This window comes from Thamnophis sirtalis, unplaced genomic scaffold (assembly GCF_051295495.1).
Source record: "Thamnophis sirtalis isolate CommonGarterSnake01/CBP01778 unplaced genomic scaffold, rThaSir2_p1.2 scaffold_18, whole genome shotgun sequence".
NCBI classification, from domain to species: Eukaryota; Metazoa; Chordata; class Lepidosauria; order Squamata; family Natricidae; genus Thamnophis; species Thamnophis sirtalis.
The window spans coordinates 2,403,845-2,428,345 of NW_028261398.1; the positions used below are offsets into that span (position 1 = coordinate 2,403,845).

Below are 24,501 nucleotides of genomic sequence, written 5' to 3' on the forward strand. Positions count from 1 at the left end.
TCCTCTCCTAACTTAAGCAAGTGAAGACTCTCGAAAGGGATTATTTCAAAAAGCAATAGCAGTAGCAGTTAGACTTATATACCGCTTCATAGGGCTTTCAGCCCTCTCTAAGCGCTTTACAGAGTCAGCATATCGCCCCCACAGTCTGGGTCCTCATTTCACCCACCTCGGAAGGATGGAAGGCTGAGTCAACCTTGAGCCGGTGAGATTTGAACAGCCGAACTGCTGATAGCAGTCAGCTGAAGTGGCAATACTGCACCCTAACCACTGCGCCACCTCGACTCTTAATTAAGAACCCTTAATTAAGAAGAATGGAAGCCGTTAGAGGCAAAGCAGCGTCTGAATCCCTTTAGGCAATGCAAGTAGAATTAAAGGGATAGTGACCCCTCCTCTTTGTTAGAATGCAGATTCTTCACACAAGTGTGAAGATGTTTCCTTTATCAACTGTCCTGAGAGCCGAATAAACGTACATTCCCATGGCTACCTTCCGTTAGACATTAAAGTAAAACATCCCATATACATTCCCCAAAAGGTGATGGGGTCTCAAGCCTTTCAGCACCAGGAAACCAGTTGTAAAATATCAGTTGTCACGGGCACTGCCAATCAATTGACTCCAAGGCCCCCTCCTCCCAATTGATTGGCAGTATCCCGTTTAGGGAATCTGACTCTGCAGGTGTAGTTGCAGCTTTGAAGGGGACTCCCGAGGATGTGAGGTTCTTGGGGCTCCCTGAGCTTGGTGCTTTTCACGGGTGACGTTACCCTCTTTTGCTAACGAAGCATCTGCAAGAATCCAACCAAGCTCAGGGATGGAAACCAGAGGACGGTCCTGAGCTGCAGCTCTTCCCTGCTCTTCACGACGATGTTTGTCTCGAATCACAAGAGGACCAATTTCTTCTTGCCTTTTCCTTCTTCTTTCTAGCGTGCTGACTGGACATAACCATTATGTGATGTGCGCCCAGTTCCATCCATCCGAGGACCTGGTCGTGTCTGCCAGTTTGGACCAGACTGTGCGAGTTTGGGATATTTCTGGTGAGCTGCTCAGGTCAAGGGGGGGAAATCCAGCAGCCGGGCTCGGCTAAAGAACTGCAGTTGCTGTGAAACCAGAGCGAGGCTGGAGCGCAAGAGGAACGGGAGGAGAGGTGGACGGGATGGGAATAGCAAGGCCCCCGAATTAGCTAGAGCCGTGGCTGCGAACCCGTGGCATGCATGCGTGCCGGAAGTGACATGCAGAGTCATCTCTGAGGGCACACCAGGTGTTGCTCTTCCGGCTTTCAGTGAGCATATGCGCTGCTCAGGTGTTCTTCGCACGCACATATGTGCTAGAAACCAGAAGACCAGGTGACCCCTGCACATGTGCATGGCAGAAACCGGAAGATTCGCCACCATTAACTTAGAGCAGTGGTTCCCAAACTTGGCAACTTTAAGACTTGTGGACTTCAACTCCCAGAATTCTCCAGCCAGCTCTGCTGGCTGGAGAATTCTGGGAGTTGAAGTCCACAAGTCTTAAAGTTGCCAAGTTTGGGAACCACTGCGTCTATTCAGTTCTAACTTGGCGTTTCAAGGCCAAGGAAGATTCACCACCATTAACTTAGATCAGTGTTTCTCAACCTTGGCAACTTGAAGATGTCCGGACTTCAACTCCCAGAAGTCCACAAGTCTTAAAGTTGCCAAGTTTGGGAACCACTGACTTCGAGGCTAGAGTTTAATGCTGAACCTCCTTCCTTGACCCTCTGGGAGGGATAGAGGATAGATAGATGATAGGTAGGTAGGTAGGTAGGTAGGTAGGTAGGTAGGTGGGTGGGTGGGTGGGTGGGTGGGTGGGTGGGTGGATGGATAGATAGATAGATAGATAGATAGATAGATAGATAGATAGATAGATAGATAGATAGATAGATAACTAATACATAGATCAGTGTTTCTCAACCTTGGCAACTTGGAAGATGTCCGGACTTCAACTCCCAGAATTCTGAGAGTTGAAGTCCACAAGTCTTAAAGTTGCCAAGTTTGGGAACCACTGACTTAGAGGCTAGAGTTTTATGCTGAACCTCCTTCCTTGACCCTCTGGGAGGGGTTGTTGATCCTCCTCAACGTGAGAACATTTAAATTTCCCTACCGATTGTAGGATGACCGCTCTCCAATTCACAATGAAACAGATTAAAAAAAAAGAAGGAGGTGTGTTTGTGAAGAATCAAATAGGAGTTAGAAAAGGTGAAAAAATGAGGGTGGGCAGACTGGAGCGCAAGAGAAAAACGGCAGATGTTTCAGAAATATCTCTGGGGTTTTTTCCCCCTAGGAGTATTAAATGTAATTGGAGCTTTCCATCAGGAAAAAGATTCTGGTTAAACCAGTGTTCCGGAAACGTGGCCATTTTAATATATGTGGATGTCAGCTCCCAAAATTCCCCAGCTAGCACGAATGCTGGGAGTTGGAAGTCCACTCACTTTAAAACCACCCAAGTTTGCGAAATACCAGGTTATGCAGATAATACCCTCCACTGTCCTGGGTGATATGTAAGATGGCTCTGGCTGGTGGGAGAGCCTTGCCCCCGTGCCAAAGGAACTCCGAAGTTGGGTCTCCTCATTTGTCCGGAATGGCATGGGGGTCTCCTGCTTGAGCAGGGGCTTGGATAGAAGATCTCGAAGGCCCCTTCCACCCCTGTTCCTCTGTATTCAGCCCCAGACTTAGGCCGTGGTGCCGTCTTGTGGAGACGGAGTGAATCTAAAGTGTAGGAACTCCCAAGCTTGGCAATTAGCAATAGCAATAGCAATAGCAGTAGACTTATATACCGCTTCATAGGCCTTTCAGGCCTCTCTAAGCGGTTTACAGAGAGTCAGCACATTGCCCCCAACAATCTGGGTCCTCATTTCACCCACCTCGGAAGGATGGAAGGCTGAGTCAACCCTGAGCCGGTGAGATTTGAACCGCTGACCTGCTGATCTAGCAGTAGCCTGCAGTGCTGCATTTTAACCACTGCGCCACCTTGGCTGTGGGTGGCGTTCAACTCCCATAATTCTCAACGGTTTTCTGCAGACTATAGGATTCTGGGATTTGAAGTTGCCAAGTTTGGGAAATGCTGTCGGCCGACGGCCCCTTCAGCAACCAAATCAGAGGAGGAGAGGGAGAGGTGGGAGTCAGGGTCAGCATCAGGGTTAACCGAGAGCTCCGAGGAGGAAGAGGGAATGGAGCTGACAGAGACAGAGCCTGGGCTGTCCATCAGCCCTCAGATGGGGAGTCAAAAGCCCCCAGGTCTGCAGGTGGCTGATGAGGAAGAGGAGGAACAGCTGGGTCCAGTGTCTGACGCGTGAATGCACAGAAGGCGAGAGGAGAGGAGAGGAAATCTATGAGCCAGTCCTTGGGACGGAAGAGCCCGTGACCCGTCAAAAGCGCGGACGACAAAAGCGCGATCGACAAAATCGCGCCTTTGACGTCATCACAGCGCGACGAAAAAGATCGAAAAATTCAAATAAAAATTAATAAAAATTAAATTAAAGCAAGCCAATTCACATAAAGGTAAGGGTTAGGTTTAGGGTTAGGGTTAGGTTAAGGGTTAGGGTTAGCTTTAGAGCGTTAGCGTTAGGGTTAGGTTAAGGGTTAGCGTTAGGTTTTTCGTTACTTTAACGGTTAGGTTTAGGGTTAGGTTTAGGGTTAGGTTAAGAGTTAGGTTTAGGGTTAGGTTTAGGGTTAGGTTTGGGGGGCTTAGGGTAAGGTTTTCGCTTTATTTTTACATTTTTCGAACTTTTTCGTCGCGCTGTGATGACGTCACAGCGCGCTTTTGTCGAGCGCGATTTTGTCCTACGCGCTTTTGTGGTGGAACCGGAAGAGCCACCGCTGCTAGTGATAAAAGGCAGGGCTCAGAGATAGATAGATATGGCAGATAACTACCGTATTTTTCAGAGTATAAGATGCACCTTTTTCCCTAAAAAAAGAGGCTGAAAATCTGGGTGCGTCTTATACACCGAATACAGCATCTTTTGCCTCCCGAAACCCTGCCCCCTTCACCAAAATGGCCCTGCACAGCCTGTAGAAAGCTTCCAGAGAGTTCATGGGGGCTGGGGAGGGCAGAAATGAGTGAAAAACGGGCCGTTTTGTTTCTCAATTTTGCCCCCAGCCCCCCGGGAGCACTCTATAAGCCTCCTAAAGGCTATGCATGCAAATTGTTTTGACACAAAACAGGCCATTTTTTTGTTTGTTTTGGGGGGACCCACCCCCCAGGAGCACTCTGCAAGCCCCCTTAAAGGCTAGCCATTGCCCTTTTTTGTGGGGGGGGGGGCGGGGAAGTGGACCTGTTTTTGGGAGGTTTGCAGAGTGCAAAAAACTTTCTTTTTAATTTGCCTCTTCAAAACCTTGGTGCGTCTTATACTCTGGTGCATCTTATACTTCGGAAAAAAACGGTATTCATCTCCCGGAGAGACGGACTTGTTAGTCTGCAGTGAGTTAGAGAGAGAAACTTTTCACGGGGGGCTGCTGGTGCTCTTAATAAAGCAATTTTTTGAGTTACCTTCAGAGGATTTGTCGTGTTTGGGGAGCTGGGTCAGAACATGCTGAGTTAGAGGGAAGGAGATTTAGCCGTGTGTGTGAGAGAGAGAGAGACAGAGAGAGCTGCTTTCTCAACTGCAGTTCTTGGCCTAGTGCAGTGGTTCCCAAAGTTGGCAACTTTAAGACTTGGGGCAGCTGGCTGTAGAATTCTGGGAGTTGAAGTCCACAAGTCTTAAAGTTGCCAACTTTGGGAACCACTGGCCTAGTGGCTTGCTGGAGTTTTGTGGCACACATTCAGAGATGATCCAGCTGTGTTGGAGGGGGGAAGGGGAGGGGGTGGCGAAGATGCTGTGCTTGGCATGAGTCCGTTGTCGCTTCCTCCGCCAGCACCCATGCGGGGAGCTTTGCCCCCCCCTCTCTCTCAGCAGAGCCCAAACCCCCTGAAATGGCTTCAAAGGCCTGGAAACTTTCCACACTTCTGGAGTTGCCAAATTCGATGCTTTTTCCACTGTCTTTGCAACCCGGCTTGGTTCAACCGAGAGGATCCACCCAGCGGCTCTTCTAACCGGGTCTTGGGAGGTTCCTACTCAATCCAGGCCGTTTCGCTTCTCATCCGAGAAACGTCTTCCGTTCCGAAGCTTCGGGAACCGAAGAAGCTTCTTAGATGAGGAGAGAAACGTCTTCAAGAAAAAGCACGATGCTTTTAAGCTCTTGCCTGAAAAATCAGCTTAGTTTTAAATAAAGTTGGAAGCCTCACCGTTTCGGCTAAGCCTTGTTTGGGGATAAGTCCTGACCACGTGATTCACTTAACGACGGCAGTAAAAAGGGTGATAACTCGACTTACGACCACAAAAAACCTACGATGGAAATTCCAGTCCCAATTGTGATTGTCAGTTGACGCTACCTGTATTTTTTCAGCTAAGTCAGGGTCAGGTTTGGGGAGGTGGGGGGCACAACCCATCCCTATCAGAGCCTGTAAAAGGACCCTGGAGGAGGAGGGGATTTTAAGAAATGATCCAATGGGGGCCATGCTATTCAGTGGGTCAACTCCTAAAGTTGCCATAGTGTCATGAAGTCTGGACATCTTCAAGTTGCCAAGGTTGAGAAACACTGACATAGATGGTAAATCATAGATAACAGAGAGAGAGAGAGGTGTTAGAGATGATACATAAGAGTAGATAGGAGATGGATGGATGATAGATAGATAGATCAGTGTTTTTCAACCACTGTGCCGCGGCACACTAGTGTGCCGTGACATAGTGTAAGGTGTGCCGTGGGAAAAACACTTTATATATAGTCAATATAGGCACAGAGTTAATTTTTTTTAACATTTTCTAATGGTGGTGTGCCTTGTGATTTTTTTCATGAAAAAAGTGTGCCTTTGCACAAAAAAGGTTGAAAAACACAGATAGATAATGGGTGGATAGACAGATAATGGGTGGATGGATGTAGATAGTGGATGGATAGATAATGGATGGATAGATAGAGGATAGATAGGTAGGTGGGTAGGTAGGTAGGTAGGAAGGAAGGCAGGTAGGAAGGTAGGTAGGTAGGTAGGTAGGTAGATAGTGGGTGGATGGATGGATAGAGGATAGATGGATGATAGATAGATAGATAGATAGATAGATAGATAGATAGATAGATAGATAGATAGATAGATAGATAGATAGATAGATAGATAGATAATACATAGATCAGTGTTTCTCAACCTTGGTAACTTGAAGATGTCCGGACTTCAACTCCCAGAATTCCCCAGCCAGCGAACGGAGTTGAAGTCCGGACATCTTCAAGTGGCCAAGGTTGAGAAACACTGGTCTAGAACAATCACTTATCTAAAGGGGGCTGGACTAGAAGACCTCCAAGACCCCTTCCAGCTTATTCTATTCTACCCAGAAGGGGGTCACCCAGAAGAGTTGCAAGGGACCTTAGAGGCCTTCTACTCCAACCCCCTGCTCAAGCAGGAGGTCCTATACTCCCAGAATTCCCCAGCCAGCATTCGCAATCTTCAAGTTGCCAAGGTTGAGAAACGCTGCCCTAGACAATCCGAGACAGAGGCCTGTCCAGTATTTTCTTTAAAAACCCCAGTGCTCTCACATTTCTCTTCAGTAAAACATCCGTTAAGTGGGTTTTGCCCCATCTTACGACCTTTCTTCCCACAGTTGTTAAGGGAATCACTGTGTCGACCCTGAAGACGGCATCTTGTGCAGCCATTTCCTTATTGTCTCTTCTTAAGCTTTTAGGTTTGCTAGTAAAAGAATTTAGTGCTACTTCAGGTGGCCACTGAGAGTGGGGGGGGGGCTGTAGAGACAAGGAGGGGGGGGAATGTGATGTCTAGGTAGCATTCCTTCCGGTGGGCCTGGAGGAAGGGGGAGCTTGGGGTCCCCGGACGGATTGGTTGGAGATTGGGAAGTTTCCGTTTTTTTGCTTTCTATTGGGTGTAATTCCGGATCCAGGTAAGATCTGGAATTGCACCAAATCATTGCCAATTTGATAGGTTCCTAATGAATAGACTGGCAGCTCCCCCACTTCACTCCTAGGTTCAGGGTGGGGTAAGCTCCTGCTGAGAGAGACGGCAACGATAACCAATTTGGGCCTGGCTTCCACGGGCCTTTTGCATGCAACAATTGGGCCATAGCGACGAAACTTTGCTTGTAAAACTAACCGTGACTTTCCAGGATTGGGGAAATAACCTCTTTTTAACGCTCTGCATTCTTCTAATCCCGGGAGTGGGGAGGGAGGTGTAATGAATAACATCCCAGCTGTGGAAAAAAACCCCGCAGGGTGGTTTACTGCCTAACCAAAGCAGCTGGGCCTCTGCGGCTGCCATCTTAACCAGGAGCTTCTGTCCCCGACTTCTGGGCCTGGGCGTCGTCGTTCTGTTAGGCTGGGAAAGAGGGGGAGTCCTTTGCCCAACTTTGGCTCCTTGGAAGGCTTGTGGGCTTCGACTCCCAGCTTGGCTGGCTGGGGGGATTCTGGGAGTTGAAGTCAGCGCGTCTCCCAAAGGGCCAAGGTTGGGCAGCCCTGATTTAGGGGGACACGCCCCAAATAACCACAGGTGCCTGGTGAGTGTATGGCCTAACCCTCGGTCTGGTTTCTAACCTGCTTTGCCTTGAGATTTTAGCATTGCTTTTAACATCCCCTTGACCAAGGTTTCTCAACCTTGGCCACTTGAAGATGTCCGGACTTCAACTCCCAGAATTCCCCAGCCAGCATTCGCTGGCTGGGGAATTCTGGGAGTTGAAGTCCGGACATCTTCAAGTGGCCAAGGTTGAGAAACACTGCCCTTGACCACCGGAGAGGGTCATCTTAACAGCTCCACGCCTGCCTAATTTCCTCCCGTTCTCCTTCTGTCTGCCTCTCTCTCTCTCTCTCTCTCCCTCCTCGTTCATCCCCCCCCACCCCCTCCCCACATGCCAGAGCTGGTTCATTCTGTACGTGTCTCCATTCCCTCTTGATTTGCGTAGCAACCTCAGAAATTTCCCATCCGTTGCTCAGTTCTCTCGCATCAACCCGACGGCGTTACTTGATGCCTTGATTTCTCCTGGAGCAGGTATCTCTCTGTGGTTTCCCCCTTCCCTTGAATCCGCTTCCCAGGTGGATCCTGGATCTGGGAATCCCTTGTTGGAAGTGCCTCTCTGATACCTTCACCCCACAGTCAACTCTTCCCGTCCTTTTCTCTCCTCCTCTCAATGTCCAAACGTGGCTGGAAGCTCCGTTGCACTTGGCATCCAAGGTCCATCAGCTGCCACGTTTATCCGTCTTTTCAGCCTCGTTCTCCAGGGGATGAAGCCTCACTTGAGCCTTCCCTTTCCCGGTCGCAGGAGTTGGTGAATCTCGAGTCCTCTTAGGAGCCCCCTTTCCCCCCCGGACAGAGCTTCCTTAGAGCCACTCGGCCTGCGATGCCTTTTCTCCATTGTCTGCCCGGCTCAGAAAGCAAATGGGCATTTCCTTCCGTCCTTCGCTGCTCTCGTCTTTAGTTATTAACGTGGTCTCTACTTCCTCTGCCCCACAAATTCCCTCTCCTGCCCCAAGGTCTAAGGAAGAAGAATTTATCTCCCGGAGCTGTGGAGTCCGAGGTTCGAGGCATCACTGGCGTGGACCTTTTTGGCACCACAGACGCTGTGGTGAAGCATGTCCTTGAGGTACTCTGGGGTTGGGGGTGGGTGGGTGGGTAAATGAGGAGGAGGAGGAAAGCTCTCTTCTGTTAGAATTATCTGTCTGTCTATCATCTGTCTATCTATTTATCTACCTACTTACCTACCTACCTACCTATCAATCTATCATCTATCTAACTATCATCTATCTATCATCTATTTATCTTTCATCTATCTACTTACCTACCTATCTATATCTATCTAATCTATCTAATCTATCTATCTCCATCTCTTATCTATCTGTCTATCTGTCCTATCTATCTCCATCTCTTTCCTATCTATATCTATCTATCTATCTATCTATCTATCTATCTATCTATCTATCTATCTATCTATCCTATCTTCCATCTCTTTCCTATCTATATCTATCTATCTATCTATCTATCTATCTATCTATCATCTATCTATCTATCATCTATTTATCTATTATCTATCCTATCTTCCATCTCTTTCCTATCTATATTTATCTTATCTATCTATCTATCTATCTATCTATCTATCTATCTATCTATCTATCTATCTATCTATCATCTATCCTATCTTCCATCTCTTTCCTATCTATATCTATCTTATCTATCATCTATCTATCTATCTATCTATCTATCTATCTATCTATCTATCTATCTATCTATCTATCTATCTATCTATCTATCTATCTATCTAAATGGCTCTGTGTGTGGGTGTCTATGTGTAAGTGTATGTTCCAGCATTTGGTTGAGCAATTTCAACCAAACTTGATACACAGATGATTTACTCTCTGGAGAAAAATACTATTGGAGTAAGACGCCCCTAACACCCCTCGGTGTGTGTTCTGTTAAGATATAGCCTGTTGTGCCTTTAAATAGCTTCTACTCTATTGCCATAAAATGGCTTCTACTGTACAGGGCAGGGGACTTGACATGGTAACGGCTTCAGAGTGCTCCACAAGGGGGTTCCCCTCATTTCCCCCTATAAATAAATACTTGGGCAACGCCAGCTTATCGGCTAGTTGGGGAATAAAACGAATCATTGGCCAGTGTTTTTTTGAGTGATTGGCGTTAGGAGTTGGGCCTCAAAGAAGCCAGCTGTGTTGCGGGCCTGTTTTGTAGGATGGCATCTGCACATCTGGCCTTTTGGGAAGAGAAGATGAACTCAGGGTCTTAGACCAGGGGGTGTCCAACAACGGCCATTTGAAGGTTTTTGGCCGAATTCTCCAGCCAGCCTGGAGAAACCGCAGATCTTACGCAGCTTTGTTTATGAGATCTGCTCCCCAATCCAACACCCTTCTTTTGAAGCCCTCCTTCTCTTTGTGTCTGTGTGTGTTTTAGGGACACGATCGTGGGGTCAACTGGGCAGCTTTCCACCCCACCATGCCCCTCATTGTCTCGGGGGCCGATGACCGGCAAGTCAAGATTTGGAGGATGAACGGTAAACGCCTCTCCCCCCCTCCCACCTTTTCTTTTTTGCAAAGTGCGGAACGTGAGGCTCCAGATGGGTGGGCACGGCTGCCCTTCGCCCACTCAGCTGGGCTCTTGCCTCCTTTCAGTCTCAAGAGATTCTGGGGATTTGGGCGTTCAGCCGTGGCCTGCGTGAGGAGGGGGAGGAGGAGGATTGGGGGGGGGGCTCAGCTGCTGCAGAGCAAACCTCCTCTGGTGTCAGGGGGGAGAAAAACAGACACTGCAAAATTAGCTTTCCGCTCCCCAAAAGCTTCTGAAGGTCTCCTTCGACTTCAGAACGTTTGCCCAGCGAAAGTTTGACGTTACAACGGCACGGGAAAACGTGGCTTACGGATTGGTCCTCACACTTATGACTGCCCCATGGTTATGTAGTTGTTGTCTGTGAGCTTCAAGCCGGCTTCCAGCAAGCAATCTCCATGGGGAAGGTCGCCGGTTGTTCGTCCCAGGATGCCTGGTTGAACAGGGTGATCTGCTTAACGACTGCAGCAAAGCGGGTGGTAAAATCTTGTGCAATCTTTTTTTCAGTCTTCTGTTGTGGTTGTAAGTCAAGGTAGGAACCAGTGAGGGGCTTCAGATAGTGCTACAGGCCGTCCTCGACTTACAACCGCCATGGAGCTCCCAATTCCCATTGCTGCTGAGATTTGCTCCACATTATGACCCCTTTTGGCGCAGTTATTAAGTGAACCGGATGGTCGTTAAGCGAACTCTGCTTCCTCTGTTGACTTGGCTGGCTGGAGGCCGTCTAGGAAGGCTGCAGATGGTGATCACGTGACCCCAGGGCAGTCCCTCGGTTGTAAACATACGGAGGGCTCCAATTTTGACCGTCTTCTGAGCGAGTCTTCCCGAGAGCCTGAAGCAAACTCCTTGTTCCAAAAAAACCTCCTTCTATTAATTGACTGTGAATTCTGCTCATTCACACATCCAGCAAAGTCTTTCAAGGGAGGATTTACAGTCACAGACCTTATCTGGCTTGGAGAGCTGCCAGGCCGATCTCTCCAGAACTTGGCCAGGAGTCTCGGAGTGTCACAAACCCATTAAGCGAACTAATGGTCTCCTGCAAACTCCACTCCCCTTTCCCTCCTCTTTTATTCCCTCTGGGAGAGGCCGTTCATCGTCCACCTGTGGCCTTCCTCCCAAGTCCACCCCTGTTCTTTGGCTGTTCCCTTCATCTGGACACTCTGCACATGCGCACACTGGGAACAGGCTCCAGCTGTTCTTCTTCTACCCCATTGATGTCTGACTCCGAAGGCAGCTGATAACTGTCAGACATCCCTGGCCCCCTCTCTGCCTCCGACACAGAGCCCTCCTCAGAGCCTTCCCCAGACTCCAGGACTGGCCCAGGTTCCTCCCCAACCTCTTCATTGTCCGAATCTGATGCCAGCTCCGTTGGCCACTGGCGGGGTCACAACAGATGGTGTGGCTGGGGGGGGGGGTTTGCTGTAATGGTCACGTGAGGACTAGTCCTAAGTCCCTTTTCTCTGTCGTCGTAACTTCGAATAGTGATAAGTTGAGGACCACCTCTGCTGAAATTGAAAGCATGGAGGGAAGGAACTCTGCCTGGAATTCATCCTTTATGCGGGGGCAACTTTAATCCTTGGTGGACTTCAACTCCCAGAATTCCCCAGCAAGCAAAGCTTCTTTTTTTTGGCAAGAGAAAGACCAACAGGCTAAGAATGTTGAGTCTTCCAAAGTTGAGACTGAGAAGGGCCTTTTCCTCTTCCCAAACATCTGTATGCATTGGACTGTAATTTCCACTGTTTCCAGACCAGCTTATCTGATCAAAGCTGATTAAAACAGAAAAAATTGAATTTATTAATTGAATTGAATTTATTAAATTTGTATGCCGCCCTTTTCCCCGAAAGGGACTCAAAAAAGCAATTTTCTCTCCCATCCTCCCTCCGTCTCTCACAGAGAGAGACACAAATACCACATCCCCACGTGCAACTTTTAGGAATGCACCCTTCAGTCCATCAGTGCACACCTCATACAGCCATTCATTTACTTTTATAGACACAGCCACCATGTTTCATCTATAACACCCATTTATTTGCTTTTGCATATAACACATCACAAAACCAAAATGCAAGCGAGGAAGAGGAAGAAGCTGGCTGGGGAATTCTGGGGGTTGAAGTCCTCCGAGGCTTAAAAGTTGCCAAGGTTGGAGACCCCTGTTTTATGGGATGGGGAAGTCCTGCAGGAGCAGCGGGCAAGGCAGGAGGTGGATTCACATCCAGCACGGTCCGACGCAGCTTGCCAACCGCTGGGCATCACCGCCCCTCTTTGCCTTTCCCTTCACTCTGTCCACTGACCGCCGACTGCTGTGCCTCCCTCCCCCCACCAGAGTCCAAAGCCTGGGAGGTGGACACCTGCCGTGGCCATTACAACAACGTCTCCTGCGCCGTCTTCCATCCTCGGCAGGAGCTCATCCTGAGCAATTCGGAGGACAAGAGCATCCGAGTCTGGGATATGTCCAAGCGGTAAGCACCCTTTGGACCTGGGCCCCACCCCAAGGGATCCCAAGCTTCTGGCCTCCTTGGGATTGACAGGTGGGCTTGGCAGTTCAGGTGAAGGCAGTGATTGGGTGGTTAGTGAATGGGGAAGTGGTTAAGGTGCTAGCCTAGAAACTAGGAGACAGTGAGTTCTAGCCCTGCCTTAAGCCTGAAAGGTGGCTGGGTAACTTTGAGCCTCTCAACCAGGAGACAATGAGTTGCAGTCATTGTTGGCATGACAGCTGGCTAGGTGACTTTGGGCCACTCACCAGGAAGTCACTAGGAGACTGTGAATTCTAGTTCGGCCTCGGTCATGAAGTCTCCTTGGCCTTCAGCTCAGCCTATTCACCCCCGCCATTGCCTCCCCACCTGGATGATCCCTAACAGGCAGTTGGGCTGACCCCACCCATCGTGCGCCACTCCCTTGCCCCCCCCTTAGCACCAGTTTGCCTGCCTGCCCCCCCTCCCCCCGGTCTCTTCTGTAACCTGTCAGCAATCCCAGCCCCCTCGTCCCCCCTTCCCAGCCCCGTCGTTGCCACCTGCCACTTGATTGGCTGGCAGCTTTTCATCCCATGGAGTGAAACTCCCGGGACAAACGGTGTCTCGGCCAATGGGCCGAGCCCAAAGGGCCCAGGGGCACATTGGCCAGGGAGAATTGCCGGGGGAGGGCTAGCGGAGGAGGAAAGCTGGCTGCGAATGGGCTGAGGTTGGAGGCAAAAGAGGCACAGCCCAGGGTGGGAGCCTGTGCCAAGGTTCCAAATAGCATCCAAAATTAAATCAGAGTCCAAGGCAAAGGATTCCTCAAAGTTCCAATTGATGAAGAGAGCCACGTTGGCACATCTGGGAAAACCCGAATCTGAAAGCTTCCCGGTTTCCCCACACCCAGTTGAAAATTTAAGATCTTGCCCCCATAACCCACCAGTCCATCCCATGGTCCCATCTCCCACTGCCACACTGGCAGCTTCCACCCATCCAGTTCCGGTCAGGCGCAGAGGTGCAAAGACAACGGATGACCTTGAGTTTCTAAGAAGAATGTTGTTATGGCTACGTATCATCTAACTCCATACAATCCCATTTTCCCACCATAGAAAAAGGCATAGTAGAATAATAGAAAGTGGGGCAGGCCAAAGACCCCCAAAGAAAAGATGGCTGCAGGCCCAACAGCCTGAAGGTCCTAGAGCCCACCAGGAGACAGAGACTTCTAGTCCCAACCTTAGGCCTGAAAGCCGACTGGGTGACTTTGGGTGGCCGAATTTGAGAAACTCTTGATCAGGATCAGTTTTCAGCCCTTGAACCTTGAAGCTTCGTTGACTTTGTTGACGGATGCAATCATTCTCCCACAGATCTGGAGATGTTAATGTGTGCTCCGTGGCAGCCCCCCCCCTTTTGTTTTTGGTTCATCTTCTTTTATCCATCCCTAAATCCCAAGCCAGTGTTTCTCAACCTTGTCAACTTGAAGATGTCTGGACTTCAACTCCCAGAATTCCTCAGCCAGCATTCGCTGGCTGGGGAATTCTGGGAGTTGAAGTCCAGACATCTTCAAGTTGACAAGGTTGAGAAACACTGATCTATGTATTAGTTATCTATCTATCTATCTATTTATCTATCTATCTATCTATCTATCTAACTATCTAACTATCTAACTATCTATCTATCTATCCTCCATCCATTCATCCATTATCTATCCATCCACTATCTACATCCATCCACCCATTATCTATCTGTCTGTCTATCATCTATCTGTCTGTCTGTCTATCTATCTATCTATCTATCTATCATCCATCCATCTCCTATCTACTCTTATGTATCATCTCTAACACCTCTCTCTCTCTCTCTCTGTTATCTATGATTTACCATCTACGTCAGTGTTTCTCAACCTTGGCAACTTGAAGATGTCCGGACTTCAACTCCCAGAATTCCCCAGCCAGCATTCCCCAGCCAGATGTCTTAAGAAGTCCAGACATCTTCAAGTTGAACAAGGTTGAGAAACACTGTCCCAAGCCAAAAGAATTGACTTCCTGCGTCTTTTTCTCTCTGCTTCCTTCCCTCCATCCCCAGCACGGGCGTTCAAACCTTCCGCAGGGATCACGACCGCTTCTGGGTGCTGGCGGCTCATCCGAATCTCAACCTTTTCGCGGCAGGTAAAGGACCTCTGGGGGCCCCTCAGGTGGGGCCGAAAGATTTCAGGGGGAGAGGGGGGGCTGAAAGGTTAATCCCGGGGAGTTTGCCACACCTGATCCCCACATGACTGAAGTCCTCGACTTGCGACCATGTGTTTAGTGACCGCTGAATGACTGGAACTTGCACTTATGACCTGGTGCCTAGCAACCACCTCACATTTATGACGGTTGCAGCGTCCCAGGTCCTGTGACCGTCATTCGTAACCTTCCCAGCCAACTGACGTCAATGAGGACACGGGGAGGGGGGGGGAAACAAGATTGCAAATTGAGGTCACACGATGTCTCATTTTACAACGCTGGCAAAAGAAAAAGGCTGTAAACTCAGTTGTGGCCACATAATGACCATACAGCTGAACAACAAATGTTCCTGCACAATTGTGGTGGTAAATTGAGGCCTACCTGAGGAGGGGGACTTTGGGGTCCTTGATTATTTCCTTGCAGACGTTTCATTACCCAACTAGGTAACATCATCAGTGCTAGAAAGGAGAGGGGCTTCCCCTCTGCCCTGTCAGTGTTGGTTGTTTTCTTCTTGTGGTTCCTTGGTCGGGCTGGCTGGGCTGTCAATAACCTGGCGTTATGGGGGGAAATGTCCAGACCAAACGTAATTTCTAACGTTGGATTTTCCCCCTTACCAGAGGGAGCCCCCTGGTGGAGGACTGTGAAGCCATTACCACTCCACTGGGCTGCACAGTAGAAGCCATTTTAAGGCAGTACAGTAGAATCCATTTAAGGCAGAACAGGCTGTATCTTAACAACACACACACACACACACACACACACACACACACACGAGGGGTGTTAGGGCTGTCTTACCCCCACAGTGTTTGTTTCTAGAAAGTAAGTCATCTGTGTACCAAGTTTGGTTGAAATTGCTGGAGGCGTTCCAGAGTTATGCTGGAACATACATACACACACACAAACAGCTATCTATCTATCTATCTATCTATCTATCTATCTATCTATCTATCTATCTATCTCTATCTATCTATCTATCTATCTCTATCTATCTATCTATCTATCTATCTCTATCTATCTATCTATCTATCTATCATCTATCTATCTATCTCTATCTATCTATCATCTATCTATCATCTATCTATCATCTATCTATCAGATAGATAGATAGATAGATAGATAGATAGATAGATAGATAGATAGATAGATAGAGATAGATAGATAGATGATAGATAGATAGATAGATAGATAGATAGATAGATAGATAGATAGATAGAGATAGATAGATAGATAGATAGATAGATAGATAGATAGATAGATAGATAGATAGATAGATAGATAGGAAAGAAATGGAGATAGATATTCTATTTTATTGGTAGTTCTTTGATTGGGAAAGGGTTTACTGCTGGATTGTCAGAGACCAATGCCTGTTTCCTCCTGGCATGTAGGAGTTATACCTTAGTTTGGGTAATGAAATGTCTGCAAGAGCTCAGAGAGCACCAAGGGCCCCCCAGTCCTCCTCCTCCTCTTCCTCCTCCCTGCAAAGCCCACTCCCTTCTACACTGATGATGTTACCTAGTTTGGCTAATGAAACGCCTGCAAGAGGAGAGCCAAGCTCAGAGGGCACCGAGGCCCCCGCAACCCTGGCCGAAGGGGGTCAGGAAGCCCGTTGCGTTCACTCCCATCAGCCGGGTGCCCTTCTGGAAGTTCTCCTCTGTTCTCCAGGTCACGACGGAGGGATGATCGTCTTCAAGCTGGAGCGCGAGAGGCCGGCTTACGCCGTGCATGGCAACATGCTCTACTACGTCAAGGACCGTTTCCTCCGCCAGCTGGACTTCAACAGTTCCAAAGATGTGGCCGTCATGCAGTTGAGAAGGTGAGGAGAGGGGGAGGGGCCTCTTTCCTTCCTCCCTTTAGGACACAGGAGGGGGGCTCCCTGACACACATCCTCCTCCCCCTCCCCCCGGCTCTCTGGGCCTTTTCAGCCCTTCCTCTTCCACGCTTTGCACCTGCTTGGGACCATCCACCCGCCTCGATGAGTAGAGTAGAATAAAAATATGGAATAGGAATAGAATAGGAATTGGAAGGGAATGGAATAGAATCTGGAAGGGATCTTGGAGGTTTTCTAGTCCAGTTCCCTGCTCAAGCAGGAGACCCTAGACCAGTGTTTCTCAACCTTGGCAACTTGAAGATGTCCGGACTTCAACTCCCAGAATTCCCCAGCCAGCGAATGGAGACATCTTCGGACAGCGCTGGCTCTTCAACTTTGAAATGGAGATGAGCACCGCCCCCAGATGTCTAGTAGGCGGGAGGTATCGTCACGACATCTGGAAACCAGCCCTAGTCAACAAACGAGCCCCACCCACCACCCAGGCCGTTACAACATGAGACAACAACGGACACACAGCCAGCACCAATCAGCACCAATCTACCAATCATGATACAACCACACAACCAATCAATCCACTTACTGAAACAAAGCCAGCACTCCCCCACCAAGATTTATAGAAAGACGGCAGCTCCGGCCACACTTTAAGCTGAAGACCCCAGCCTGAAGATGGGGAGTGAGACCTCGCTGAAACGTTGCCAAGACAATCTCAATCTTACACGGGAAAAAACCCGAATAGAACAAGACCACCATACCTGCACCCGTGAAAATCTACGAAAACACAAACACACACACACTCTGTCTCCCCGCCTATTCACGGAAGAGGAGATCTATATTTCCCCCTGAACCTTTTCCTCCTCCCTGGATTGCCGTAGAAACCTCCAGAGGACAGAGGCAGCTGAAAGGCGATGAGTGAGCCAGACTGCAGGAGTAGCAGATGCTTAAGCGGCTCTGAGTAGCCAGATGGGAACCCAGCTGAGGCTCCGGCCTGGCTCCGTGCCCCTCGTCCTCTTCCCCGGCCAAGGAGGCATTGCTCTTTCTGGAGCGGGTGTTCAGCCCACGGGGGGCTTCCTCCTTTCCTTCCCAGCGTTCTGTTTGGGTGGTGGGTCCCCTTTAATCCTCCGGGCGTCTTTGGGAGACGAGAGCCCAGATTTACGACTTCTCTGCTTATTAAACTTTCATGCTGCCCTTCTCGCCTAGAAGCGATTCTAGGCTGCTCACAAATGAAAAACAACAAAATGAAACATTTTAAACATTAAAAACCATAAAGATTAAATAGCTAAAATTGACAAAAGATGGGCAGGAAGGGAGCATTCTGCCCGGTGGTGGTGGTGGTATCTGTGTGTGTTGTTTGTCCATTAATCATCTCCAGACTGACACCTCCCCATCATGACCTCAGGCCAGCTGGCACAGCTGGATATTTGGGCCGTTCTGAAAGGCCAAGACGTGGGGCAGATCTCCCCCCCATGTTCCAGAGGGTGCGAGCATGGCAGAAAAATATCTTCTGATCCCACCAGCCAGAATCCCCTTGACTTGAGGGGGATCCACTGCAGGCCTCTTCCTTTGGTGGGGTGGGTGGGTGGGGGGAAATCCCCTTAGTGGGAGACGATTTGTCGGATCATTTCTCTTTATCATTCTTTTTTTAATTTTATTCAGAGTATTAAAATACCAACTCCAAAAGGGAAAAAATAATAATTTAACAGAGGCAAAACAAAACTAGGCAAGAACATTTTTAAAAAGTGAATTGAATCAATGGCTGGGGGAAAAAAAAGGTTAAAGATTAGGGATATAATTTGTATTGGTAAACAACAAAATAATCCAGACAAAATAATGTTTATGAAGCACTAAATAAATGTAACAGTAGAAAATTAATAAAACTTTTATTTTTAAAAAGTGAATTGAATCACTAGCTGGAAAAAAAGGGTTAAAGATTAGGGATATAATTTGTGTCCTGGTAAACAACAAAATAATCCAGACAACATGATGCTTATTAAGCACTAAATAAATGTAACAGTAGAAAATTAATAAAACTTTATTTTTAAAAAGTGAATTGAATCAATGGCTGGAAAAAAAAGGTTAAAGATTAGGGATATAATTTGTGTCCTGGTAAACAACAAAATAATCCAGACAACATGATGCTTATTAAGCACTAAATAAATGTAACAGTAGCAAATTAATAAAACTTTATTTTTAAAAAGTGAATTGAATCAATGGCTGGGGGGGGGAAAGGTTAACGATTAGGGATATAATTTGTACTGGTAAACAACAAAATAATCCAGACAACATGATGCTTATTAAGCACTAAATAAATGTAACAGTAGAAAATTAATAAAACTTTATTTTTAAAAAGTGAATTGAATCAATGGCTGGAAAAAAAAGGTTAAAGATTAGGGATATAATTTGTGTCCTGGTAAACAACAAAATAATCCAGACAACATGATGCTTATTAAGCACTAAATAAATGTAACAGTAGAAAATTAATAAAACTTATTTTTAAACAGTGAATTGAATCAATAGCTGGAAAAAAAAGGTTAAAGATCAGGGATATAATTTGTACTGGTAAACAACAAAATAATCCAGACAACGTGATGCTTATTAAGCACTAAATAAATGTAGCAGTAGAAAATTAATAAAACTTATTTTTTTTTTAAAAAAAAGTGAATTGAAAAGAACCAAAGACCAATAATAATAGCTCCCCCCCCCCCACTTAGAAAAGCAAGTCCAATATTTATACGCTTCTATATCTGTTGGCAACCAATTGGCCTGTCGGACATTACCAATATAAAAGAAAAAAATAGTTTTCTGCTTAAACAACAGCAAAGTTGAAAGTTTGAGGCACTGTTTGAGGTCTGCTGTAGTGATTCACTTTGCAGAAAGTCTCCAGTTCCTCAGATTCTGGAAGGATTGTGGTCCGAGGGAGGTTTCCTGCACTCATCACTTGCCATTTGCAGCTGGTTCCGGGGGGGTTGGAGATTTTGGGCCCTTCTCTGAGGATATTTCAGGGGTTGCCACAAAGAAGGGAGATCAAAGGGTGGAAACAGATCAAGGATAGAAGCAACTTGGAGCGAAGGAGGGATTTCCTGACAGTTAGAAAAATTAACCATTGGAACAGCTTGCCACCGGAACTTGTGGGTGCTCCAACACTGGAGGTTTTTAAGAAGAGATTGGACAGCAACTTGTCTGGAAAGGTATAGGGTCTCCTTGTGCAGGGGGTTGGGCTAGATGACCTCTGAGTTCCTTCTAACTGTGTTACTGTCAGGCTTCTAAATAGCATCCAAAAGTAAATCAGAGTCCGAGGCAAAGTATTACTCAAAAGTTCCAATTGATGAAAAGAGCCATGTTGGCACATCTGGGAAAACACGAATCTGAAAGCTTCCCGGTTTTCCCCACCCAGTTGAAAGTTCAAGATCTTGCCCCCCACACCCACCAGTCCAGTCCATCCCATGGTCCAATCTCCCACTGCCACAAAGACAAATTCCTCCCATCCAGTTCCAGCCAGGTGCAGAAGTGCAGAGACAAAGGATGACCTTGGCTTTCTAGAAAGAATGTTGTTATGGCTACATAGCATCTAACTCCATACAATCCCATTTTCCCACCATAGAAAATGCGTAGTAGAATAATAGAAAGTGTGGCAATGTCCTAATGTCCAAAAGAAAAGATGGCTGCAGTTACTCTATTCCAGTGGTTCCCAAACTTGGCAACTTTAAGACTTGTGGAGTTCAACTCCCAGAATTCTCCAGCCAGCTCTGCAGAGCTGGCTGGAGAATTCTGGGAGTTGAACTCCACAAGTCTTAAAGTTGCCAAGTTTGGGAACCACTGCGTCTATTCAGTTCTAACTTGGCGTCTCAAGGCCTGGGCACCCACTCAGAGCCAGCCCCACTCCTGACCTTTCTCTCTCTCTCTCTCTCTCTCTCTCCCTCCCTCCCTCCCTCCCTCCCTCCCTCCCTCTCTCTTTCTCCCCGCAGCGGCTCCAAGTTTCCCGTCTTCAACATGTCCTACAACCCGGCTGAGAACGCTGTGCTCCTCTGCACGGTAGGTGGGAGAGGCCCGGCTGGAGGAGATTGGGGAGGGGGGGGCTGTCGGGGAGGGGAGGGGGGCCGGGCAGTCGGTGCTGTTGCCTGCCACAGCTGCCTCGGCCTGGAACCACAAGGTGGGAAGTTGTCTTTCCGTCCCGGAGGGGAGACCAGAGGCATCGCTGTCCAATGATGGACGTCTTCTCTCTCGTTCTGTATTTGCAGCCCAGGTAGTCCTCAACCTATGACCATAATTGAGCCCCCCGCAGTCATTAAGTGGGTCACCGTGCTCAATTTTACTTTTTCTTTCTTTTTGCATTGTTCTAGATGTTAAGTGAAGCTATGTGAGCACAGGAGCCACCAGAACTTTGGGGGAATCCGTTGGTATTCTGAACCGGGCTGCCCTCTCTGACAGAAATGGTGTAGGGTCCCCTGCTTGGGCAGGGGGTTGGGCTAGATGACCTTCAAGTTCCCTTCCAACTTTTGTTAATCTGGGAAGACTCTGTTGCTTATTACAAGTAACGAAAAGCTACCGCAAAAGGGGGTAGTTTGTAGCCTCAAACCACGCCCCCCTCCCAATATTTCATGAGGACTAGTGCCCTGATTTACCCGCTGCCCTTTATCTCCTTTCCCCCCACTTTCCCCCTTTGCCATGCGCAGAAGTGCCGCGTGGAAGCGCACTCCCGGTTCCAAATCGGTAGCCAAGATTAGAGCCTTTCATGCTTGCATCCGTGGTAACTTCGAAGCGACTGATCCTCACCTGAGGACTTCCTGTCTGATTCCTCTTCCTTCCTTCCCCGTTCCCTCCTCATCTCATCAGTCACACAGCCAAGCCCCAAAATTGCCCCCTTTTGCTCTTTACCCCAAGACTTTCTTCCCAACCGAACCCCTCGCTCTGGTGCTTGCAGAGGGATCATGGGAGTTGTAGTCCACCCCATTCAGAGAACGCCAGCCTAGAGAAGATTGCTAGCACAGTACAACTTAGGAACCACAATTCGGGCCAACATGGCGCTGGGCGAGACGGTTGTTAAGTCAGGGTTGCCCCATTTTATGACTGTTGTTGCCACAGTTACATGAATCACGGCAGTTGTTAAGTTAATAACACGGTTGTTAAGTGAATCTGGCTTCCTGTTGTGGCCGGCCAGTGGAGCTGGCAGCAGATTCGGACAGTGGGGAGGTTGGGGAGGAAGATGAGCCAGTCCTGGAGTCTGGGGAAGGCTCTGGTGAGGGCTCTGTGTCGGAGGCAGAGAGGGGGCCAGGGCCGTCTGACAGTTATCAGCTGCCTTTGGAGTCAGACATCAGTGAGGCAGAAGAACAGCTGGAGCCTGTTCCCAGTGTGCGCATGAGCAGAGTTGCCAGACGAAGGGAACAGCTAAAGGACAGGGGTCGACAGGGGAGTAAGGCCACAGGTGGACAGTGAATGGCCCCTCCCAGAGGGAATAAAAGAGGAGCGACAGGGGAGTGGAGTTTGCAGGAGACCATTTGTTAGGTTGGTCATTAGATTCGTTTCAGGAGTGTGAAGATCTGTCCCTGAATCTCAGAGACTCTCTGCCTTCCGCTTCATGCTTTTTGGGGAAGCCCCATGGCCTAAAACAGGCTGGGAAGGTCGCAAAAGGGGATCATGTGACCCAACCGTCATAAATACATGCCAGTTGTCATGTCCAAATTTTGATCATGTGACTATGGGGGATGCAGCAACGGTCGGAAGTGTGAAAAAGGTCATAAGTTATTTCTTTCACTGATGTAACTTTGAATGGCCACTAAATGAATGGTTGTAAATCAAGGACTATCTGTGTTTGTTTTCTAATCCTTGTTACGGGTGTTGTCAGGGTTCCAAATAGCATCCAAAATTAAACCAGAGTCCGATGCAAAGTATTGCTCAAAGTCCCAATTTATGAAGAGAGCCACGTTGGCACATCTGGGGAAACCCGAATCTGAAAAACCCACCCAGTTGGAAGTCCAAGATCTTGCCCCCCATAACCCACAAGTCCATCCCATGGTCCAATCTCCCACTGCCACACTGGCAGCTTCCACCCATCCAGTTCCGGTCAGGTGCAGAGATGCAGAGACAAAGGATGACCTCGGCTTTCTAAAAAGAATGTGGTTATGGCTACCTATCATCTAACTCCGAACAATCCCCGCTCTCATTTTCCCACCCTAGAAAATAGGCCTGAAGCCCAAATGGAAAGGTGGTTTGCAGGCATGACTGTTGATTTTTTTTTAAATCCATTTTCTGCCGTGTTTCTCCAGCTCACCTTCACCTTTTAATATGGGTGAATTTCAACTCCGTTCTGGGAGTTCAAGTCAAGTGGCTGATCTCGAGAAATATTGATTGATTGGATGGGCTTTTTGAAGATTTGAGATTCCCCCCCCCTTTTCAAAACTTCCGTGACTTTCCTTCTTAAATTCCCCCCCCCTCCCCCCTGCAAAACAGGGATAATAAATTCATTACGGACATCAGCAAGATTGGAAACCAGCCCTGGAAATGAGCCCCCCCCCCCCCCCCCCCCCGGTTCACTCAGTCCTCTTCTGTTGAAAACTGAATCGACAGTCGTCGCCCCCCCCCCCCCGGCTGCTATTTTATTTATTTAGTCCATTGATTAAATTTCATTCATTTCATTCATTTATTTTATTATATTTATATGCTGCCCTTTTCCCCCGAAGGGGACTCAGGGCTGCTAACAAATCAAATCAGGGAAGGGGGGGGGGTACAGACAAAAAATAAAAAACGAAACATAACAATACAATATTTGTTGGCTGCCCATCTTGTTTCCAAGAGACGACATAAAAATATTTAAAACCACCAGAGATAAACCCTCCTAAGATACATGTGTTAGAATTATTAATATGAAAGATGTTTAGTGAAATGAAATTACCATCAACATTAAACGGAGCCTGGTCAGACGCTGAAATACACCATGCAAGCGAGATGAAGAGAGTGGAAGAGAGAAGGGAGAGAAGAGAAGGGAGGGGGGGAGAGAAGAAGAGGAGAGAAAGAAGGAGTGGAAAGAGGAGAAGGGGAGAGGTAAGGGAAGAAGAGAATGATAGGAGAGGGCAGGGGGGGAAGAGAAGGAGTGGAAAGGAGAGAGGAGAAGGAGAGAGGAAAGGGAAGAAGAGAATGATAGGAGAGAGGGGGAAGAGAAGGAGTGGAAAGGAGAGAGGAGAAGGAGAGAGGAAAGGGAAGTAGAGAAGAGAAGGATGATAGAGAGAAGAAAGGAGGGAGGGTGGAGGAGGAGGCAAGGAAGTGATGGATGGGGGTATAAATTTGGTATATGGAAAGCAGAGGAGCAAATGATATAGTCTTTGGGGTTGATGGTCAGAGGAATGGATATAATGTTGAATAATACAAAATAATGTTGGTTATGATGTGATTATTTGTATAAAAAAAGATAAACCCTCCTAAAGACAATAAAACGAATTTATTGAGGTTTTTCTCTCCGCAGAGGCCGAGCAACTTGGAGAACAGCACCTACGACCTCTACACCATTCCCAAGGATGCCGATTCCCAGAACCCCGATGGTGAGTTTGGCTACGCCACGGCGTTTATTTCCCCCCCTACCCACAAATAAAGCTTTTCCTCTCCCCTTCCCACCCACCCCCGGAACCCAAATGAGATTGGCAGCCCGTCGGACGTGAAAAATTCATGCCCGTCTCGGATTCCTTTTTTTTACGAGGGGGAAATATATATTTTATAAATCCCGTGATTAAAGCCACGCTGCGTCCTGCCTCGTCACCCAGCAGGCTGTTCGGCTGGCCTGCTTCCCTCCGCGGATTTCTCCGCACGGCCCCACAAATCTGTGCCAGGCGGGGGGGGGGGGGGGGCGAGGCTGCGGAGGCGGCTGTAAAAATGCCCAGTCTTCATTTTGCTCCCCACTTTGGCAGCTTCTGGATCGAACCTTCCCGGCTGCGC

At 48.0% G+C, this 24,501-nt stretch overlaps 1 protein-coding gene across 1 annotated transcript in view; it reads left to right on the forward strand.

Moving 5' to 3' along the window:
• Nucleotides 1-24,501, forward strand: part of COPA (coat protein complex I subunit alpha) — a 68,099-nt gene that overhangs the window by 15,014 nt on the left and 28,584 nt on the right. The window contains exons 6-13 of the mRNA XM_087703000.1: nucleotides 920-1,029; nucleotides 8,509-8,618; nucleotides 9,938-10,037; nucleotides 12,408-12,543; nucleotides 14,614-14,696; nucleotides 16,416-16,566; nucleotides 20,544-20,610; nucleotides 24,035-24,110. Coding sequence (XP_087559126.1) covers nucleotides 920-1,029; nucleotides 8,509-8,618; nucleotides 9,938-10,037; nucleotides 12,408-12,543; nucleotides 14,614-14,696; nucleotides 16,416-16,566; nucleotides 20,544-20,610; nucleotides 24,035-24,110 — 833 coding nt within the window. The remainder of the gene's footprint in view (nucleotides 1-919; nucleotides 1,030-8,508; nucleotides 8,619-9,937; nucleotides 10,038-12,407; nucleotides 12,544-14,613; nucleotides 14,697-16,415; nucleotides 16,567-20,543; nucleotides 20,611-24,034; nucleotides 24,111-24,501) is intronic.